The sequence below is a fragment of the Cryptotermes secundus genome, unplaced genomic scaffold, assembly GCF_002891405.2.
Source record: "Cryptotermes secundus unplaced genomic scaffold, Csec_1.0 scaffold429, whole genome shotgun sequence".
Lineage (NCBI taxonomy): Eukaryota > Metazoa > Arthropoda > Insecta > Blattodea > Kalotermitidae > Cryptotermes > Cryptotermes secundus.
Genome location: NW_019725845.1, coordinates 324,130 through 344,242, shown reverse-complemented (window position 1 = coordinate 344,242; position 20,113 = coordinate 324,130). Strand labels below are relative to the sequence as shown.

Here is a 20,113-nt window from a genome sequence, read left to right as displayed (position 1 = left end):
CGAGTAAAACCTGCTCAATCATACCTAGTACATATAGAGAGTTATGGAATGGTGTAGGCCGCGCCATAGCTCAAGCGGTTAGTCGCTGGCTTCCCTCCGCCGCGGCCCGGGTTCAATCCCGGGTCTGGTCACGTGGGATTTGTGGTGGACAAAGTGGCGCTGGGGCAGGTTTACTCCGAGTACTTCGATTTCCCCTGCCAATTCTCATTCCACTAATTGCTCCACAATCACCCTCACCTATCATCTGGGGCTGGTACAATAGACCAGAAGTGGCCGCAGTACAAGGGACTTAGTCCCACCCCACTAGCAATAAAGAATGATAGGGAATGGTGTGCGCTACTTAACCAGCATAGTAATGTGCTCGAGTGTTCGGAACATACATGAAGTTAAAGGCTGGCATTGTTGTTTATAGTTCACGCTCATATATGTATATGTAATGGCGGGAACTGCTGAAACCTTGAGGGGTAAATGCATCTTCTTGCTTGCTATAACTTCCCGTTAGTAGGCCAGCACTCTATTACAACGGTGTAAGCGAATTTAAGCCAGCATATCACCTTAAGTCCAGACCGACTCTAGGATCCACATAGCCTAATGCGCCTCGTACAGTTGCGGTAGCGTGGTTGGTTCAGGCACTATGCTACAAGCCGGAAGGTCGCGGGTTAAAGTCTCGATGACTTGGATTACTCATTGGGTATTTTCAGTTGACCTAGCTCTTCCAGCCGCACTATGGCCCTGGGATCGACTCAGCCTCTAACAGAAATGAGTACCAGGAATATTCTTGGGAGTAAAGGGCGGCCAGCGCGTAAGGCTGACAACCTTGCCGCCATCTATGAGCCGATTGTCTAGAAAATTTGGAAACCTCAACATCTCACAACCCCATGGGCCTCCACGGGCTTTTACAGAGATACCTTTACTTTTACTCTTAACGCCTTCATGGCTTAGTGCTTAATTAGTTAAGCACAGTGACAACTTTGCTTTTCTTCTTTTTCATGACTTATACTGGCTGTGTAGTAAATTGCTTTTGACTCATTTTGCCTAGCATTTGATGTTCACTGTACGAAAGGAGACTGGTAAAGGCCATTTGGTTTTCCATATTCAGGCCCCCAAGAGATATTATAAGGTGCGAACAGTTAACAAACACCAAGGGAGCCAGATCATCTGTTGGAAACTGATTTGGAAGTCAGGATAGCGCCTGCAGGATTGAAGTTCAGACCGCGAAAGTAGCAACCAGTTCACGAGTGCAGAAATGGACGTGTTCCGACTTATCAGTAGGGCGGGCTAACTCTCAGATAAGATTTTAAGCACGCTTGTGGCTGGCTAGTAGTAACCCTATTTCTCTCTCCCCGCGCATGGTGCTTGTTGCCATTGGTCGGACTGCTAGATCAGGTTATACGCGGAAGTATGGGCGGGCGTCTGTTTAATGTGGCTGGGGATGGCATCAAGTTTCCTTCCGTTTGCGGGCTTTTAAGGAATTTCGGTCGATAACTGCATTTGCCAGAAAGCGTGTGACGTTTTGTTTATGAATGCAGTTTTTCATTTGCTTGATGTTCGCCCTATAGTCTGTCTCCCGCTGTGATCGTGGTCGGAATCACACTCAAGGCATGAATGTCTGCTTTATTCTGTGTTTGTGTTCTATGCTTAGGTAGGGGCATTGCGACGGGCTGATCCCCCTTCCAAGGAGTCCTGCCAGATGTGTGTGTAGGATTAAGAAACTGAAAAGGCGGCCAAGGTCCAACAAAAGGACTGTAAAGTCATAGATAGATAGACAGACAGACAGACTTTCTGCCTGCCTGCCTGCCTCTCGGACATATAGAGACAGTCAGCCAGATTGATTGATTGATTGATAGTCTGTCTCCGAGGCAAGATTCGACTCAGTAACCCCACGAACACGTGCCAACCTGAAAGATTGTTATGTTTTATGTATGTAAATATTAAGGAATTAACAGACAAATTGACCACGTATAGCACTTTCATGAAAGAATTAATGAGCTTAATTTTAGAAGCGTGAATATGAGGCTTCTCCGTCGTTGCGCGTTCTGAGGTGTGAGTATCTCAGCAGCAGATGGAGACTCTGTGTTTTACGTAATAGGATTTGAAGATTAAGCCATTACGAAGTATGAACAAATCTGATTCCACAGTGTGGAACTGAGGCTACGTAGTTCCATTGCGCTCCTCATCACAGAAGACCAGAAATGTATTCAGTGGCGTCGTTTGAAAGTCAGTTCCTCGATTTAAGCGTCAAACTCACCATCGAACTGAATAGTTGAAGAAAGCAGTCTTCTGGGATTTGGCACCGTGTATATGTGGTGTTAACCGACGTTTCGGAGGAACGTATCGCCTCCATCTTCAGGGTAGAAGAAAAAATATACTTTTACCGGTTCTCACGGTCTCTTCGCTTGCAGATTTCTTATATTTTTTCTTCTACCCTGAAGATGGAGGCGATACGTTCCTCCGAAACGTCGGTTAACACCACATATACACGGTGCCAAATCCCAGAAGACTGCTTTCTTCATAATCACCGCCGTGAAAGCCTCAAATCTTACGAACTGAATAGTTGTCAAAAATTCAGTTCACAGGTCTTCTAATGTGCTTGTGTTTGTTCGTGTGTGCAAATCTCCACGTTTTCATGCTGGTTTTGTACAGTTCATATCGAGGTGCGCTATAAAACACAAAGTACAGTAGTGTTGTTGGTGACAGTGCTCTCAAGCAAGACATGTACATCTTGGAAATCATTCTGGTAGGCGTGACGTGCGTGCCAGAAGTTGACACACCGAACTTCTGGAAGTTGCAGTAGTGTTGCAGTAGCCCACGTGATTAGTATCCGTCTTCCCACCGCGACAGCCATGGGTCGATCGCAAGTCGGGCCATGTGAGATATGTGGGGGATTTAGTGGCACTGGGGCAAGTTTTCTCCGAATACTTCCGTTTCTCCCACCACTTCACATCAACTTGGGATGATACGATAGATGCAGTTGTGGGCGTAGCCACACCTCACCCCACGAATTGAACGAAGGTCTGTAGTTCGAGAGAAAGCCCGCGTACTACAAAAACTGTCAACGTAAGCTGCTTACAGAACACAGTTACGAAGCTGTTAGACATTTAATATGTATTTCTAAATAGGCTATAGTTAAACCGTGGTAGGTCGAACACACTTGTATGTTCGAGATTATCTTTAAGACCCCATCGCAGAAACTTAACGCTGACAGACGGACGCAGATAGCCTAAGTGTCTTGGAAGTTCTGCATGGTCACACACCCCCGGAGAAGCTAATATTCCTAGGCTAATTTATAACGTTTGTCAATCTGATGTTCTCGCTCTCTGCAAGGAGAGCGTTGTTGGCAGTGCTGGGGAGCAAGAGATGGGCTCGGTTTCACCCTTCATGGTGAACTGTTGTTTCTAGCAGCAGCGGGTTACAACAGTTAGGTCAAACAGGAAGCCTGACAAGCGTAATGTCGAGAGAGGTAAAGTGCCGGCTGACACTGAATCCCATTACAAAGGGACAAACCGCCCCACCCACCTATATTCCCTTTGACAGTTGTATCAATGCTGCATTTGCTCCAGCTCGCATCCATTTCCGCGCGGTGGAGATTCTCATAATTGTTTCAGTCTTGCCGTGCGCCATAGGTTTGTTTCTGGTCTGTGCTACCCTGAGGATGTACTTTATAAAATAATAATAAGCAACAGAAATGTTTCAGCGTGTGGCCTAGTGTTAAAAGCACATTAAATTATACTGTGTGCACAGATTTTCAAGTGAATTTTATTTAAATGGACACCGACGTGAAAGCAAGCTTAGAAAGTTGTGTACTAACTCTGCTATAAGTAGCACGTATATACAATTTTATCTAGATTGATCGACGAATTATAGAATTATTGCCAGATTTTAAAGAAAAACTTGTATTTTCCAAATTTTTATCTTCCACATATTTCAATATTCCTGGATGAAATGTTTTTTATTTGTTACATCATCAATAAAAGTTTTCGTGGGTTTCCCATGTGTTTATCGGTTTATTTTAACAATACTGTATGTAGTGATGCATAGTAACTAAAAGAATTAATTGCTTCATACAGAATTATTTTCGCAAAGCACGTGGTAGCGTAGTCGGTTGAGGCACTACGCTACATGCCGGAAGGCCGCGGGATCGAATCCCGAAGAGGCCATTGGATTTTTTCATTTTGCCTAATCGTTCCAGCTTCACTCTGGCCCTGGAGTCGATCAGCCTCTAACAGAAATGAGTACCAGGAATATTCTTGGGGGTAAAGGGCGGCACGTGCGTAAGGCTAACAACCTTACCGCTATCTATGAGCTAGTTGTCTAGAAAATGCGGGAACCTCAACATCTCACAACCCTATGGGCCTCCATGGCCTGTTACAGGGATAGCTTTACTTTTTAAAATTAATGTGAAATCTGAATGCATATTCCATACCAAATTTTTCCGAACAGCATGATCAGCAACCAAGAAAGAAATCGTGTATATAGACAAATTTATGTGAGAGTAGATACATTTTAGTATAGGAAGACGAACCCAAGACACGTGCTGGGAGAATTGAATCTTAAAACATGCATGCATACGAGTAGACCGGTGTAGCTGTTTGACGGGACCTAAGCGGCTTAGCCTTCATGAAACGTTAATGACGTCACTGTTTCTTTTCTTTCTTTGCTATAAAACAAAATCTCATTCGTTTTCACGAAAACCGCATACATTTGAGTCTCGGTTTGCATGCATGTAGGAACACGTAAACATACAACGTGACGGGTGAATCAGCCTTTAGAGAGGCGTGCGACGCTCCATGTTTACGGAGTGTTTCATTGGGCCATTGTTGATTTTTTGCTAAAACAAATTCCCATCCTTTTTTCGTGAAAAGCTCCATGATTTGAGCTTCGTGTTGCATTAAAACAGAACTGTAGTACCAGTATTGCGTCTTATGATTTATTGGTATTAATTAGTTGGTATTAATTACCATNTAATATCTGCATAAGGCCGCGCCATAGCTCAAGCGGTTAGTCGCTGGCTTCCCACCGCGGCGGTCCGGGTTCGATCCCGGATCTGGTCAAGTGGGGTTTACTGTGGACAAGTGGCGCTGGGGCGGGTTTTTTTCCGAGTACTTCGGTTTTCCCTGCCAATGTTCACTGCACCAAATTCTCCATCATAATCACCCGGGGCAGGTACAATAGCTCAATCAGTGGCCGCCGTGCCGAGTGGACCCAGTTGGACTCCACCCCCACCCCCACTAAGCGATTCGTCTGGGAAACAACAAGGATGTCCAGTGTCTGCCGTCACATACCTTTACTTCTGCGTAAGGCAAAACTTGGTACCACTACTATTTATTTAAAGACTGGCAACGCTGTAGGCCCCATCGTAATGCCGGCGTTCTCTGTGTCGCATGTTCGAGCACAAATTTTCCAGCAGTTTGATATCAGCAGAGATTAGTGACGAGTGTACCGTAGTCATTGGGTAGTCCTTACTCGGCATTTTTGAGCCTGTCGTGTACTGCTTATGAATTACGAAATGAACACCTAGAATAATGGGGCCCCCAACAAAATAAGAAAGAAGTTTTAATGCACCGTTTGGAGTTTGAAGTTGCTTTTAACCTAGATGAATTATGAAGAATGCCGTGAAAACCTCAGATCCTACCTAGATTAAGTAGTCCACATTTACGTATAGTTGCTCTCTTTCCCCTAGACGTTAGTTACGTCGTGCGCTAGTATACAGACATTACTGCGTATACCTAATACAAAACTTCAGACAAACGCACTGTATTTTTTCTTTAGTTGTGGCGTTAAATTCTGCATGTGCCACACTCTGGGTAATGTAAAAGTTCTCGTTCTATGTGCACTTGTCATTGACGATACGTGGGTTGCGGTTTGCGAATTATGTCTGGTTGCTATGGCAACCTTTCGCTTGCAGGATGAGCTAGTTTCTGTTTCCAGAAATGATGTCTAACAGGCGTGCAGAAGGACATTTTGGATGAACCAATTTCTTTTACTGCATTTTAGAGTTGGTGAGTAAGCGCTTCTGTTCATAGGTCATATATTTTTACCTTCCGATAAATGAACACAAACGCACTGGAGAATTATGTAAATTGAAAGAAACAGTAAAATGATCCCATCGTCGGCCCATGTGTGGAATTTAAGTACAGTACAGCCATGATCCCGTGATCTTTTTCGTCGAGAAGTGAACAGTTTGGTGCTAGGCTATATTGTATTATTATTAAAGGAACTGCTAGGCTATATTGTATTATTATTATTATTATTATTATTATAGGAACTGCATATGCTGATAGTAGTATTGTTGCCGAGGAATACCGTATGTGCGAATTGTATGAAGTGTAAAGGCAGGCATGTAGCGCCAGTGTTTCCATTCTCTGCCGTTCATGTACAGGCCTAGGTACGTCTCAGTTGAAGTGAAACAGTTCAGGATTTGTTTCGCGCTGAGCAACGGTATTAGCGTAAATATAGTCTTACTGTTACAAACTGGGCTGAACTCACACGGAAACGTTTTCATAAATCCGGGCACCTGCATCCCGCGCCGTATTCATTTTCCAGCAATACGATTCAGTTACAGCGCTACTACCTAGGGCAGCAGAAGCTCTGTAATATATGGGCCTACTGGGCTTGTTCGGTGACTAAAAGAAGCGGACATCATGTCGACATGAAAACATGCGTTTAAATGTCCCTATACCTTGGCCATTCGATTCTGAAGGTAACTCTCATATTTCTGCCATTATCCTGACGTACTTTTCAAAATGAAGGGGGTTCATGATTTCTATGCAGTGGATATAGGTGTAAAGCACCGGCAAAAAATCGCATGCGACAAGTAGAAAATTTAATTGAAGTTTCTAATAAATTCTGAACGCCACATCACAACTAACCGTCAACTACTATTAACAATGAGTGGGACTTTGATGCGTTATTGATTTTCTGATTACCTGCCGTGCTGCCGGAAGTGGGCGTATTTTAGACCGCTCATAAGCACATAGCTTTGCCGATCGGAAGCTCATTGTAATTGATGAGTGAGGACATTGTTTTGAAGGACACGAGCAGTAACTCTCTTAATTTTTTCTTTAATTCGCTTAGTGGGGTGTGGAATCCAGTTGGGTCCACTCGGCACGTCGGCCACTGATTGGCCTATTGTACCTGCCCCGGGTAATTATGATGATGGAGAATTTGGGGGAATGAAGATTGGCAGGGGAAACCGAAGTACTCGGAGGAAACCCGCCCCACCACAAATCCCACTTGACCAGCCCAGGATCGAACCCGGGCCGCCGCAGTTGGAAGCCAGGGACTAATCGCTTGAGCTATGGCGCGGCCAGCAATAACTCTCTTCTGGTTGTAATTTTCGACGTAGGTCAGTGGGAACGTAAGACTGAGCCAATTTTGGCATAGAGCTACATATAACTCTGCTCTTCTTTCCTAAGAGCCGGGATAGCTCAGTCGGTATAGCGACTGGCTACTGGCTGAACGACTGAGGGGTCGGAGTTCGAGTCCCGGCAGGGTCAAGAACTTTCTCTTCTCCAAATCGTCTAGACCGGCTCTGGAGTCCACCCAACCTCCTATCCAAGGGAGGGAAACGCGGCCGGGGTGTGAAGGTGACCACTCACCTCCAGCTAGTGCCGTGGTCAAGGAAATGTGGATCTATACATCCCACTCCCCCCTACTCCTTCGTGACGTAGTGCTTAATTCGCTGAACACAGGGACAGCTTTACGTTTTACCCTTCTGTCCAATCACATGAAAGCTTTTGTGACGGCAGCAGCAGGTAAGGCTTAGTCTCGATGTCGTGGGCAGAGATTTACACCTCAATCTGAGCCGCAATGAATCACAGCCTCTGCTGTTAACAGGAGGAATTGAGACAGGCGTGATACGGTCAGAGGGGCCTCCCCACTTGCATGTTGTAGGGAGTGGGAACGTTTTGAGGGTGTTCGCGTATATGAATTTCACATTACTTAGAAAATTGTTTGAACTATCACAATATTGTTTTTATGTCAGGTCAGCTAACACACGTCTACAGCTTAGTAACTTACCGAGCCGTCCTTTGGCTGGTGTTCACTCCAGCTCATCCCAACGGCCTAGTTTCGTACGATTGGTTTATTATCCTCTCGTGTGCTCTTGTTCTCAGTCTGCACCCTGCATGGCAGAAGGTACGGCATAGACAAGTGAATGCTGTGATTTCCTGCTCGGGGACCAGTCATGGCATTGGACGCTATATTAGGAAGCAGTTTGCATTCTTGGTGCATTGTATAGACACGTTTGAAGGCATGACCATGCATGTGGAGTTGGTGGACAGATCGAAAGATACAAACATTGATTTGCTTCTCCGAGGTTTCGTAAGAAGTTAACACATATTGAGGGTGTTATGTCCATCCTCGGGCTTCACTCCGAAACTGCCGAACGAAATTTGATTGATGTCTTCAGGCGAATTTAATTGTGTTGCATTACCGTCAGTTATAAAGCCTCTGTTTTATCTGCAGCCCAAATTAAATTAGACTAGCAGAACTTCCCCTCGGATTTTTTATGTTATCCATGTTCATATTAGTATAACTCCTCTTCATAGGCCCCCCTAGGATCTGCCCACATATGGGCGTAGCAATGACTGTAGAAACGCCCCAGGGTAAGACATGCCTTATGTAAGTAACCTTACGGTAGGTAAACCCTTTGCATATTGTATGAATCTCCCACCGGCGTTTAAATACCGGAAGTATGTCGAAACTATAATCTAGTTACATACTAATTATGACGTAACGGTCTACGTCACTGAAGATGACGCCCTCTTATTCGGCACAATAGATGAAGTGGAACGGAAATGGATCCCCTCGCGACCATTAGTGTGATCGAGATAATATCTCTCCCAATACAGGAACGCTATTTGTTCTGATGCATTCAAAACCTTTATGTTTTGGACATCAAGAGAGCTGTGTTAGAAACTGTTTCACGCCCACATTACACAGTCGACAATGTCTACGCTCCCCTGGGACAGAAATTCGTCCCTTATCGCGAAAGCGTTGCTTGACCGATGCCAAAATCACTATTTGGCACTCAGCGTGACGAAGGATATCCATCTGTCACCTCAGTGGTTAATTCTGGGATCTTAGTAGAGCTTGTGGGGTTTCCCGCTTTTAAGTTTAAGGGGGCCCATACACGTACGAGTCTGGCTCGCGAGTCCGACTCGGCACGGGTTCCAGTGAACCAAATTCATCCGTGTGTGGGTCGCCACACTTATACGTGTGTGGTGAAATTAATCCGAGCCGGACACGCGAGCCAAGATTCGTACGTGTATGGGCCGCCTAAAGAAGGAAAGGCTCGTTTGTGGAAGTTAACGGTTGCGACGTGCTCCTGACTCATGGCCCTTGGAGGCACGACAGTTAGGTCTGCAGTATTTTAGTATGGCACACTTCGATTTCGTGGTCGCGTTGTGATATCCAGTAAACGCGATATAAATTTGTGTTCGTTAGGTAATAATAAATAAAACAGGAAACTCTGAATTATTGGGTTTATGGACTTTACCTATCAACCGGTATTATAAAGAACTAGAGAACACAGCGTTTCGGAAATTGGTTCTGGACCGGTCTCTCCATCATCTAAGGACGGAAACATATCCAGTTTCCGAAGCGTTATGTTCTAGATGTTTAGAATACCGGTTGGTGGTTAAAGTCCAAAATCCCGGCAATTCCGAGTGTTATACATTGTCTTCAGTCACCTTTAGAATCTACTTAAAACAGGGAACTTTTTGCGTAAAATACTTAATCGTCTTTACCTGTTTCTGTCGGTTCTGAGCGCACAGTGATGAAACACAAATGGATCTGAAAATTTTGTAAATTCTCTCGGTATTATGGGAGCGTGCAACCAGCAAATTGTAGCCTGTGTTCCACGCTTGCGCCCGTGCACTTGGAGGGTTGTGTGCGACAAAACAACCACGATGTACACTTACCGCTAGGAGGAGTAATTAAAAGTTAATTAGATTTTAAAATAGCTAACAATTCGACTTATCTGTCAAGCGGGATTGAGTGATCTCATCATATTGGCGAACTTCGCCGAATTAATACTGATCAAGATATGCATCACTAGATCGGCTTGTTAGGCCGTGGCATGTCCACTGTTGCCCGGAATAACAGGGGTTTGTATGTAGACACACGCCTGTAGTACTGAGTTTCCCATACTTATAGGACATTTGTTGAACAGATTTTGAAGCACATCACGTGCGCAGTGTCCGATGTGGTTCTTGCGAGAAGTGACAAATCCATGATGCAATTAAAGAAGTATAGTTAACAGGCGCAATCACCAGGCTATTCTGGAAATAGTTCATGATATGCAGATCTGCAGTAGGTTTTGTGTAGGGGCCCAGGAAGTGTCTAGGATTCGCGATATACTCACCTTATGGTAATTCGCAGCTTCTGGCTCATACGTTATTAAGGTTGCACGAATCCACACGTTTCAAGAGTTTATTTGAATTATAAGTGTGACTGATATTGCTATGGACCTTCTAAAACTATTGCTGAGGCAAAGAATTGTGCAACAATACCTCCAGTATGTAAGATTTGAGGCTTTCACGGCGGTGACTATGAAGAAAGCAGTCTTCTGGGATTTGGCACCGTGTATATGTGGTGTTAACCGACGTTTCGGAGGAACGTATCGCCTGCTTTTACCGGTTCTCACGGTCTCTTCGCTTGCAGTTTTCTTATATTCTTTCCTCTACCCTGAAGATGGAGACGATACGTTCCTCCGAAACGTCGGTTAACACCACATATACACGGTGCCAAATCCCAGAAGACTGCTTTCTTAATACCTCCAGTCCCCATACGTCTTCATGGTATAGTTAATTAAGCCTGGAGATAACTCCCCCTTTACCCTTAACCTATGTAGAAGGAGAAAGTGCGCAGTGAGGAGCTTCATAGATTGTCCTCTTCATCAGATCAGTGGGGGTGGGATGGGCAGGCCATGTGGCAAGCAAAGGAAAGATAAAAAATACATACTCTATTTTAGCCAGGACTCGTGAAGGGAGGCCTAGGCTTAGATGGAAGAATACTAATGAAGTGTAATTTCTTGTTTGCAAAAAAGTATGATTTTCAGTTTGATCAAGACTTAACTCCCATTTAATTTATCGATTTATTTATTTTTGATCCTCTTCGTTTAATATAACTCGTATAGTACATGTCAAAATTTCGTACTGGAACCCCACATAAGATGAGTTCCCTCATGGAGCTGAGCACTTCTTGAGAATCCACCAGTTGTGCAGCCATTGAAGAATTCCCAGCATTTTATGGAACACGAAGGTTCATTGCCGTGTTCACAAGAGCCCTCCACTGGGCCCAATCCTGAGCCAGATCAATCCATACCATCAAATCCTATCTCTATATAAGACCCATTTTAATATAGTCCACCCACCTGCGCCTTGGTCTTCCTAGTGGTCTCTTCTGGCTTTCCCACTAATATGCATTCCTCTTCTCTCCCATTCGTACTACATGCCATGTCCATCTCATCCTCCTTGACTTGATTATTCTGATTATACTTGGAGAAGAGTACAAGTTATGAAGCTCCTCTTTATGCAGTTTTCTCCAACCTCCTGTCACTTCATCTCTCTTCGGTCCCAATAATCTGTTCAGCACCATGTTTTCAAACACTTTCAACCACAGGCATAATTGCAGTTTTGTATATTTTGATTTTTATGATTTTAGACAGCATACAAGAAGAGAAAAGATTCTGGACTGAATGGTAGCGAGCATGGCCTGAATCTCTTCTTAAGTTACTCGTGAATCAGGTTTTGATTTGTTATCATCTTTCCGAAATAGCTGAACTCTGCCATCTAACATGAGTTACTACTTCGAATAACTCTGGCCCTGGTAGGCTGAATATCATATTCTTCCAAACTGATGATGGGTTAATACAGGAAATAAATATATGTCCCCTTGACAACGGTGACTGTGTGTGAGGGGGTGTGCCGAAAATCGCTAGTTGGACATCACACGCACGGGACTCACGCTCTGCTTGCATGCCATTTTGGCTGCTACTTTCGTGCTCTTATAACAAGACCAGTAGTTTGTTTAAGCCATTGTTATGCTTTGTTTTGTGTGGAGTTTGCTCTACTGGAAATGCTCTTGTTCCTGTGCATTGAAGGTATGGAAATAAGTGCCCAATTGCATATATCGGAAATGACTCTGCCAAATCGTAATCACTATCCGACCTCGGTGGTAATACTCGTATTTTTTCTTCAGAAAGGGAACGCAGTAGCGTATTTGGTTGAGGCACTATGCTACAAGCCGGAAGGTTGCGGGTTCGAGTCCCGATGAGTTGGATTTTTTTTCAATTTACCTAATCCTTCCAGCCGCACTATGGCCCTGTGGTCAACTCAGCCTTTAACAGAAATGAGTACCAGGAATCTTCCTGGGGGGTTAAAGGGCAGCGGGAGCGTAAGGGTATCATCCCAACAGACATCTGTGAGCCGATTGTCTAGAGAAAATGTGGGAGCAACAACGTCTCACAACCTTATGGGCCTCCGGCGTGTTACAGGGATAGCGTTACCCTTTCCTTTGTTTTTTTCAGAGTTACGCAGATAAGCTGGCACAGCCTACCGTCTGTAAATATACCTCCGTTGGTGGGAAAGCGCGGTATGTCAGAATCATTAGTAGGGTGAGCATAAGAATTATTTATTAACAGATACCATTTTGCTTATCCTGAGCTGTGTTGTTGCAATATGCAGAAGCTGGCGACTTTAAGGCTGTTCTGGCATACACTTCGTGAACTCTGCGAAAAGAAGTAAATTTTACATATGCTTATCCTAGAGTATGCATAGCGCAGTCGGTATAGCGACTGACTAGGGTCTGGGCAGCTGAGGTATCGGAGTTCGAGCCCTGGTAAGGGAAGATTTTTCTCCACGTCATCCAACCTTCTATCCATTGGATATCGGTGGATCATTCTCCGAGGTAAAGCGACCAGGGCGTGGATCTGACCACTCAGCTAGTTCCGAGGCCAAGAATACGTGGATCTACACATCCACTACACCGTACAGCTTCATCGCGTGTAGTGCTTAATTAGTTAAGCACAGGGGAACTTATCTTTACCTTTACGTCATCCTGGGGTATACAGCAATAGGGTACCGATTTACTTTTCTATGTGATCATGTGTAGGATTTACTATTGAAATTACAAATTCATATAAAACTAAAATTAGGCCTTCATTAAAGGTCGTCACATTTGTGTATACGCGTTTTCGAATTCGGATTGAGTGTTCCGAAATGCTCAACATAATCAGCGAAACATATATATACGATTGTTCTGCGGAAGTATACATGATCACCCTTACTATTATGTAGCTCATTGCGTGGCCTTTCTTGTTGTTTCTGCGTAAGAATATGTGGCCTTCACGAAGATAATTAATTTCTTTTGCTGTGCATCTAAATTATTGTTTGTTGTTATTTACAGCACATGGTTCAGACGGGAATGGCGACACCCTATGCGACGCAGTACCCCCAAAATGGGGAAGCGGGCCCCCCCAAGACCGAACCTGGAAAGGAGGGTCCACCGGTAGCTGTACCCCCGTTTTCACCACCCACTGTTACTCCGAACGGCATCGAACAACAGACGGTTAGTATTGTAAGTATCTGTATTCATTTCCTTCATATTAAGATTGGATGGCGGGCCTATGCCTGTATCAGAGCTACAGTGCGGGCGCATTTTATGCGAGGATGCGTTCCTAAGGACATCGCATGATTCAAGAAAAGTTTTGAAACGTCATTCTTGCCGAATATTTTGGGATTCGCATTGTTTCTATCTTCTCTTTCTTTTTTTTGCGGTTAAATTGAGACTTCAGTAATATTTTTATAACGCACTGTTTGAAATTAGCATAAAATGCGATCGCACTGTACCCAAGTAGAGTGGCCTTGTTCTCTTTCAGATGGGGAAGCAGCTGTTGATCGCAGTATTGCTCGTACGGTATCGCTGATATGTGAATCATATACGCGTATATTTTAGCATGCATCTGTGGTCGGAGTTCCTTGGCTACAGATCCAGAGGTCCCTAGTTGGATTCCCGGTGCTTTCAGCTTTCTGAGAAGTAGTGGGTCTGGAACGGGGTACATTTAGCCTCGTGAGGATAATTGAGGAGCTACTTGAAAGGAAACATAGCGGCTCCGGTCTAGAAAACGGAAATTAACGGCTGTGGGGGATTCGTTGCTCTGACCACTCGTTACCGTCTGTCCACTGAAGTTGGTACTGATTTATTCCGCAAGCGGTGGCCCCTCGATCTGTATAGTTCGCTTGCGGACTAAAGCCACGGAGTTTGGTTTTGCTTTTTGTTATTTATTTGTAACTTAACGACATCTAATTACAGTGATAGGCCGCTGTCTGTTTCCAGGTAGTATCGAATAATTAAGCTGAAGTACTTTGGGGGAGATGGAAAGCCATTAGCCGGGTTTGCCGGTTACCCGTCCTCTGTTTGAACCCCATGCATTGCGAATAGAGCTGAGGGGTTTCAGTGGTCCTGTAAGCTTCCCTGTGAAGGGATAATGCTAATGTGTGCGAGGTACATCCCGCTGTGAGGAAATGGTTCAGGTGATTGTGCGAACATGGACTCGTGAAGAGACGCTGTTTGCTTGCCTGCTTATCATTTGGCCTTAAAGCGGTAACCCAGGAGTTCCTGATGCCAGTGTATATAGCTGTTGCTTCAAAGCTGTAGCGATTGCTTCAGTCTGTTGTAACCTAGCCGGCCATTTGATTTACGATTTTGATGGATGCCAAAATTCTTTACAGAACTTGCGCTTAGAAGAAACAAGCTGCTGTGATTCTGCGCCTGACTAACCCTTTCGAGGCTAGGTTATTTTTAGCCAGTAGGCTGTGGGATTCATACATAAGAAAAACACTGACGCGCCAGAGGCGTGTGATGTCCGTCATATTTTGCAGCAAATAAAACACCAGAAAATAAAACTAATGCAAAATGTAGCGATTGGTATTGGTGAGGAGACGCTCAAAATGATAACTACAACCTCGAGTGAAAAACAAAGTAAGAATTAATCAGCTCTCATAAAATAAAAATAAAATAGTTTACTCAGCATTAAATTGATAATGTTAAAAACGATAAATTATTTTAAACGTCAGGTTTTTCGTACTAGAATTATAGAAACTGTAGATACTCGTAGCTGCTCGTATGAAGTATGTTGTACATTTCCATGAATGTCCCTATGGGCATATCAGGGCATTCATTTGTTGTAATAAGCGAAAGATATCTGTGAACTTAAGGCTAACAACGAAGGGATCACAGTCAGGGAGAGTTGGAGAGGAAAAGTGTATGGTAACCGCAAAAGGAATAGGACGTAACAACTTTGTTCAGTTCATTACTGTGGACTCCATACTTCAAGATTTCCCAAAACTAGGTTATACGCCGGAAAATGACAGAGAAAGATATCGTGCAACGTGAATTTTGTTCATGACAGAATTTGATTCAGCAAGTCTTAAAGTACGAGCCGGGATAGCATAGTCGGTATAGCGACTGGCTTCGGGCTGGACGACGTAAGGGTCGGAGTTCGAGTTACGGTAGGGGTCGAAATTTTTCTCTTCTCCACGTCTGGGGTCCACCCATTCTCCTATGCAATGGGTAACGTGGATTTTCCCTAGGGTTAAAGCGGCCGAAGCGTGAAGCTGACCACTCCAACTAGTGCCGAGGTCAAGAAAATCGGATCTGTACGTCCACTTCACCACACGTCTTCATGGCGTAGTGCTTAAATAGTTAAGCACAGGGGCAACTATACCGAGTCTTAAAGGAGATTTTAGAAACTAACAGTAGTCGCCTAATGTCGCAGGCTATATTCGTTGATTTGCCTATAAGGCCCCTTGATTGTCATGCTGATTATTGGTAGTGTGCTGCAACAATTTTATGTGCAAGGGGTGATGAAGCAACATGACATGCATGCTGTATGAACAGTGACCATCACAGCCCTTGAGGGGCACTTTCCTTGAACGGTCTTTTTGATGGTAACATGACGTGTGTTTTTTATCAACACTACCGTCACCCTCACCAGTGCAGAAGATAATATTTATGTATTCTGCCGGTTTTTTATAATGTAACTACACTGTTAGGTGTGAGATTAAGTTGCTGAGACAACAGTCAAAAGACAAATGTGCTGTATATTTCGGCACACTTGCGAAGTAATGGGACATGCGTATCCATGTTGGTGGAGGATATGTCGAGGAAAAAATGCTTTTTCAGGTTCGAATGTCATGTATTTTACGCTTTATATCCATTTGTGACCTATTTACTGACTCTCCCTCGTAATTAAAATGAAAATAGAAAAGAATGATATAGAATAATTTCAATTTATATGTGAGTTTGACAAGGTATGGCCCACAACAGTGCTAACTTCCAAATAGTGACAGTCAGTACTTGGCTTATTGCGGTGGCGACGGCCTGGGAAAGAGATGGCTACTGAATCTATTTAATGAGAATACTGTTGCTGCTACGAAGCAGTGGAAGCCGAGCGCATGACAGATAAGTCAGAATAAGTACGAGTTTCATACTAAAAACTATCAAAATCAACAAAAAATTCTTCCTTAATATCAAATTTCCGTGAACTCTCAAAAATATGACGAAAAAGATTGTTCCTCCCCAGCCGCACGACACCATTTTCGGCCAACTGGTTAAAACCGCAACCTCGAAGCTGGCGCTGCAGGAGAGCTGTGACGTAACAACAAATTCGGTCTCAGCAGTTTGGTGGAGGTGCGCGTCTCCCAGACGGAGCCCCCTCACAAGGACCAAGCACTGAAACGAAAATCTTTAAGAGGGATTTTGTTGTCTCTGTAGGTTGCTGGTATATTTCAGCCGTACTCATGGCGGTCTAACGCAAGTTTGGTGCTAAGGAGATGTAATTATTACTGCAGTAGTTGGAGGGTAGTAATTTTGCCTTCGTGGATGCAAGACTCTCATAGTCCCTCCTCAATACACATCCCGACGTTTGGTCATAGCGCGCGGTCTGCAAGTTTCAAGTGTGCTTGTTCGTTTGCTAATGCAAGCCCGGGCGTTCCGCTGCATCTGACTGTGTCATCCTGATTGTCATGTTGGCATACTGATATCTTAACGTGGCTCTCTCTATCCAGTATATTCTCATTCATTCATTTTTCTGTTGCTCCCACTTGGAGGATAGGGCATCCGTGGAACGCTTTGCTTCACTTCAGTTTCTTAGTCTTTAGACAGTCTGTAAATCTCCTTGGACCGGGGGATCAGCCCGTCGCAAGGCCGCTACCTGCAGAGGACAACACAGAATAAACGCAGACAAACATCCATGCCTCGAGTGGGATTCGAACCCACGATCCCAGTGTTCGAGAGGACGAAGGCACTTCATGCCTCAGACCGCCCGGCCACTGCGATCGGCCGTGTATTATAGTGAATGCATAATATAATTAAAGAGAAATTGTTTGATCTTCTGTCACCATTGAAGCCCAGCGGCTTTCGCGAATAAAGTGCGAGGCAGATCATTGCTTAAATTGATATACAGTCCAAGATATTGATTTATTAATGAAGTAAATTACTGATTGACAGGCTCCTGTCCAAAGTGTCCCCTAGAAAAAAGACGGTCAGACTCTGGAACCAGAGTCCTAATGTCAGTAGTTCGGTCCCTCCATGAACTTTGTACCCCATCACTGCAAGCTTAAGTGGGGCTGTTTTGTTGCCTATCAGATTTACTTTATGTTAAGTGAAACGCTGCCGGTCACGGTAGCCGGGCGGTCTAAGGCATGCACTGTCTTCGCTCGCTCGGAAGCCGGGATCTTGGGTTCGAATCCCACTGAGGGCATGGATGTTTGTGTGCGTTTTTCTGTGTTTGTTTACAGGTAGAGGCCTTGCGACGAGCTGATCACTCGCCCAAGGAGTCCTCCCGAATGTGTAAGATCTAGAAAAACCGAAGTGAACGGAGTTCATGGAGGTAGACCTAGGCCCACTGGGGCTGTAGTGCCAAGGAAAAAAAGTGAAATGCTACGTAATAGGTAGAAGTCAGTAATAATTTTGTGGTAGATGTATGTATTCTATAGCGAAATATGTAATGGTTGTAATGGTCCAAAGCTTATTTCGATGTTTATATGCGTATAAGCGTACTGAGTGCCGTGTACTGTATACATTTTGCGATATTAAGATGGGTCGTTGTGGATTAGTATGGAAGTATGTATTTGTGACGAGGAATAAACCCTTTTGTGATTTGTATTCAGCTACGTAATATTTTAGGATCGATTGCAGATACATGACAATCCAATCTGAGAAGTACCAATAATTTCCTTAGTATCGGAGGGAGTATTGATTAGCAGAAATGTACATGTGGGTTCTGCGGTCCAGGATTCGAGGGGATCTATGTGTGTCCAGTCGTGGATATAAAGTATGGAACGTGGAACCTAAGGAGTCTCTTTGTTGAAAACGGAAGTGAAAGTTACATTTAATGAGAGTAAGGAAGCTAGGTGGAACACGGATGGCACTGGAAATGGGACGGAACTGTTAGGAAGAAGGCAGTCATGTCAGCAGTTCAGAACTTAGAGATTGTTGGTGGCAGGATATCATGCATGGCGTTGTTATGAATATGGATGCCCCAACTGAGAATAAAAAGTAATAATACAAAAGATAAATTCTGAGAGGTTCTAAAATATGTATTCCCCCCGTATAACATTTAACGACGAATCGGGTGGTAATATGGTCGATAATTGACAGAATTGGTAAGGATTTTGAAGAAAGATACCGTGGCCTGGCCGAGGTACTCTCCCGGCATTTTCCTGGAGATACTGAGAAGATACACGAAAAACCTGTCCAGACCAGTCTGGTGTTGTCTGCTGTATGTGCCTCAAACGGCCACTTCGAAGCCGACAGCTGCGTCGCGTTCGCAGCCCTGCGTGGGGATCGATTCCACGTTAAATAATTTGCTCGGCGCTCTTTACAGCTTGTCAGATGGTGAGAAGTTGTAAAGCGCACTCTCTGTGTTGCAGAGTTCATCGGTCATATCCATAGCCCAGGCTTCACGCATGACGTAGAATCATTGAATAAGCTCTCTCAATGGTTTGCAGTCAGTCGTCACTGTAAAGTTTAAATTTCTTTCACCCTGGTAAACATCTAGGTGTACCGGTAATACTCATAATTAATACAATGGCGATTTGCTTGCTCTTTAGAGACGCCATGCAACGGAACCAAATAATGTCGCTTATACCACACGTTAGTTACATACCTACCTTACCCCAGAGCAAATGGACTCTCCCTTCCCACATTACGCGCATGCGCAATGACGCGAAGAATAGAGCCTCGTTTTAGCTGGTGGTCTAATGTAGTGTTGTCACGATGTTTTCGAAACAGGAAAAACGTAGTTGGATAAAGATTGAATGTGCCAGAGGCCGTACAGCACAACAGTGTCATCAAGGTCTTCAAGAGGCTTGCGGGAAATCTGCATTGCCTGACAGAACAGTGGCAAGGTGGGTGAAAGCCCTCAATGAGGGACGCCAAAATGTGGCAGACATGCGTCGGCCAGGTCGTCCTAGTGCCAGTGATGAAGTGTATGCTCTTTCCGCGTTATTGGAGAGTAATCGACTCCTTAGATTCGTAAGCTGGCCTGAGAGACAGGATTAGCGCATACGACTGTGATGGTGTTATCCTAACGCGTACCGTTCCCCGACAGCAGACCGTCAGTGCGCAGTATTACTGTTCATTTTTGGAACAAAACCAGCGGCCAGCTTTGAGAAAGAAGTGGCGACACTTTCTGCAGAAACCACCCATCATTTTGCAGGACAATGCTCGGCCGCATGCAGCGCAAGCTGTGGCTGATTAGTTCGATCGATGAGCCTGGGAAGTGCTCTACAATCCACTATAGTCCCCGGACTTAAGCCACTGTGATTTCGACTTGATTCATAAGATGAAGGAACCACTTCGTGGCATTCGCTTCAGACCTGTTCCAGAGATTCTTGAGGCAGTAGACCGCTCCATTCGAACTATCAACACAACAGGAGCTACTGAAGGTATCTTACGACTTCCACATCGCTGGCAGCGGGATGTACACAATGCTGGTGACTACACTGAGGGACAGCAGAACTTCGAAACATGCATCTATTTTGTATCAGTTGTAAATAAATTGTTGCCACTATTAAAGTTCCAACCCTTGTGTGTGTGTGTGTGT

The 20,113-nt window shown here is 44.4% G+C and overlaps 1 protein-coding gene across 27 annotated transcripts in view; it reads left to right on the top strand.

Annotated features, from left to right (window-relative positions):
• LOC111863713 (RNA binding protein fox-1 homolog 1) overlaps positions 1 to 20,113 on the top strand; it is a 597,437-nt gene that overhangs the window by 502,688 nt on the left and 74,636 nt on the right. For 26 of the 27 annotated variants that reach the window (XR_004512941.1, XR_002842655.2, XR_002842654.2 and 23 more), the window contains one exon: positions 13,411 to 13,581. Coding sequence is in view for 16 of the 27 variants with exons in the window: in XM_033751173.1 (XP_033607064.1) it covers positions 13,411 to 13,581 (171 nt within the window). In the remaining 11 variants the exon portion in view is untranslated. The remainder of the gene's footprint in view (positions 1 to 13,410; positions 13,582 to 20,113) is intronic. The other variant, XR_004512940.1, reaches the window with a different exon arrangement.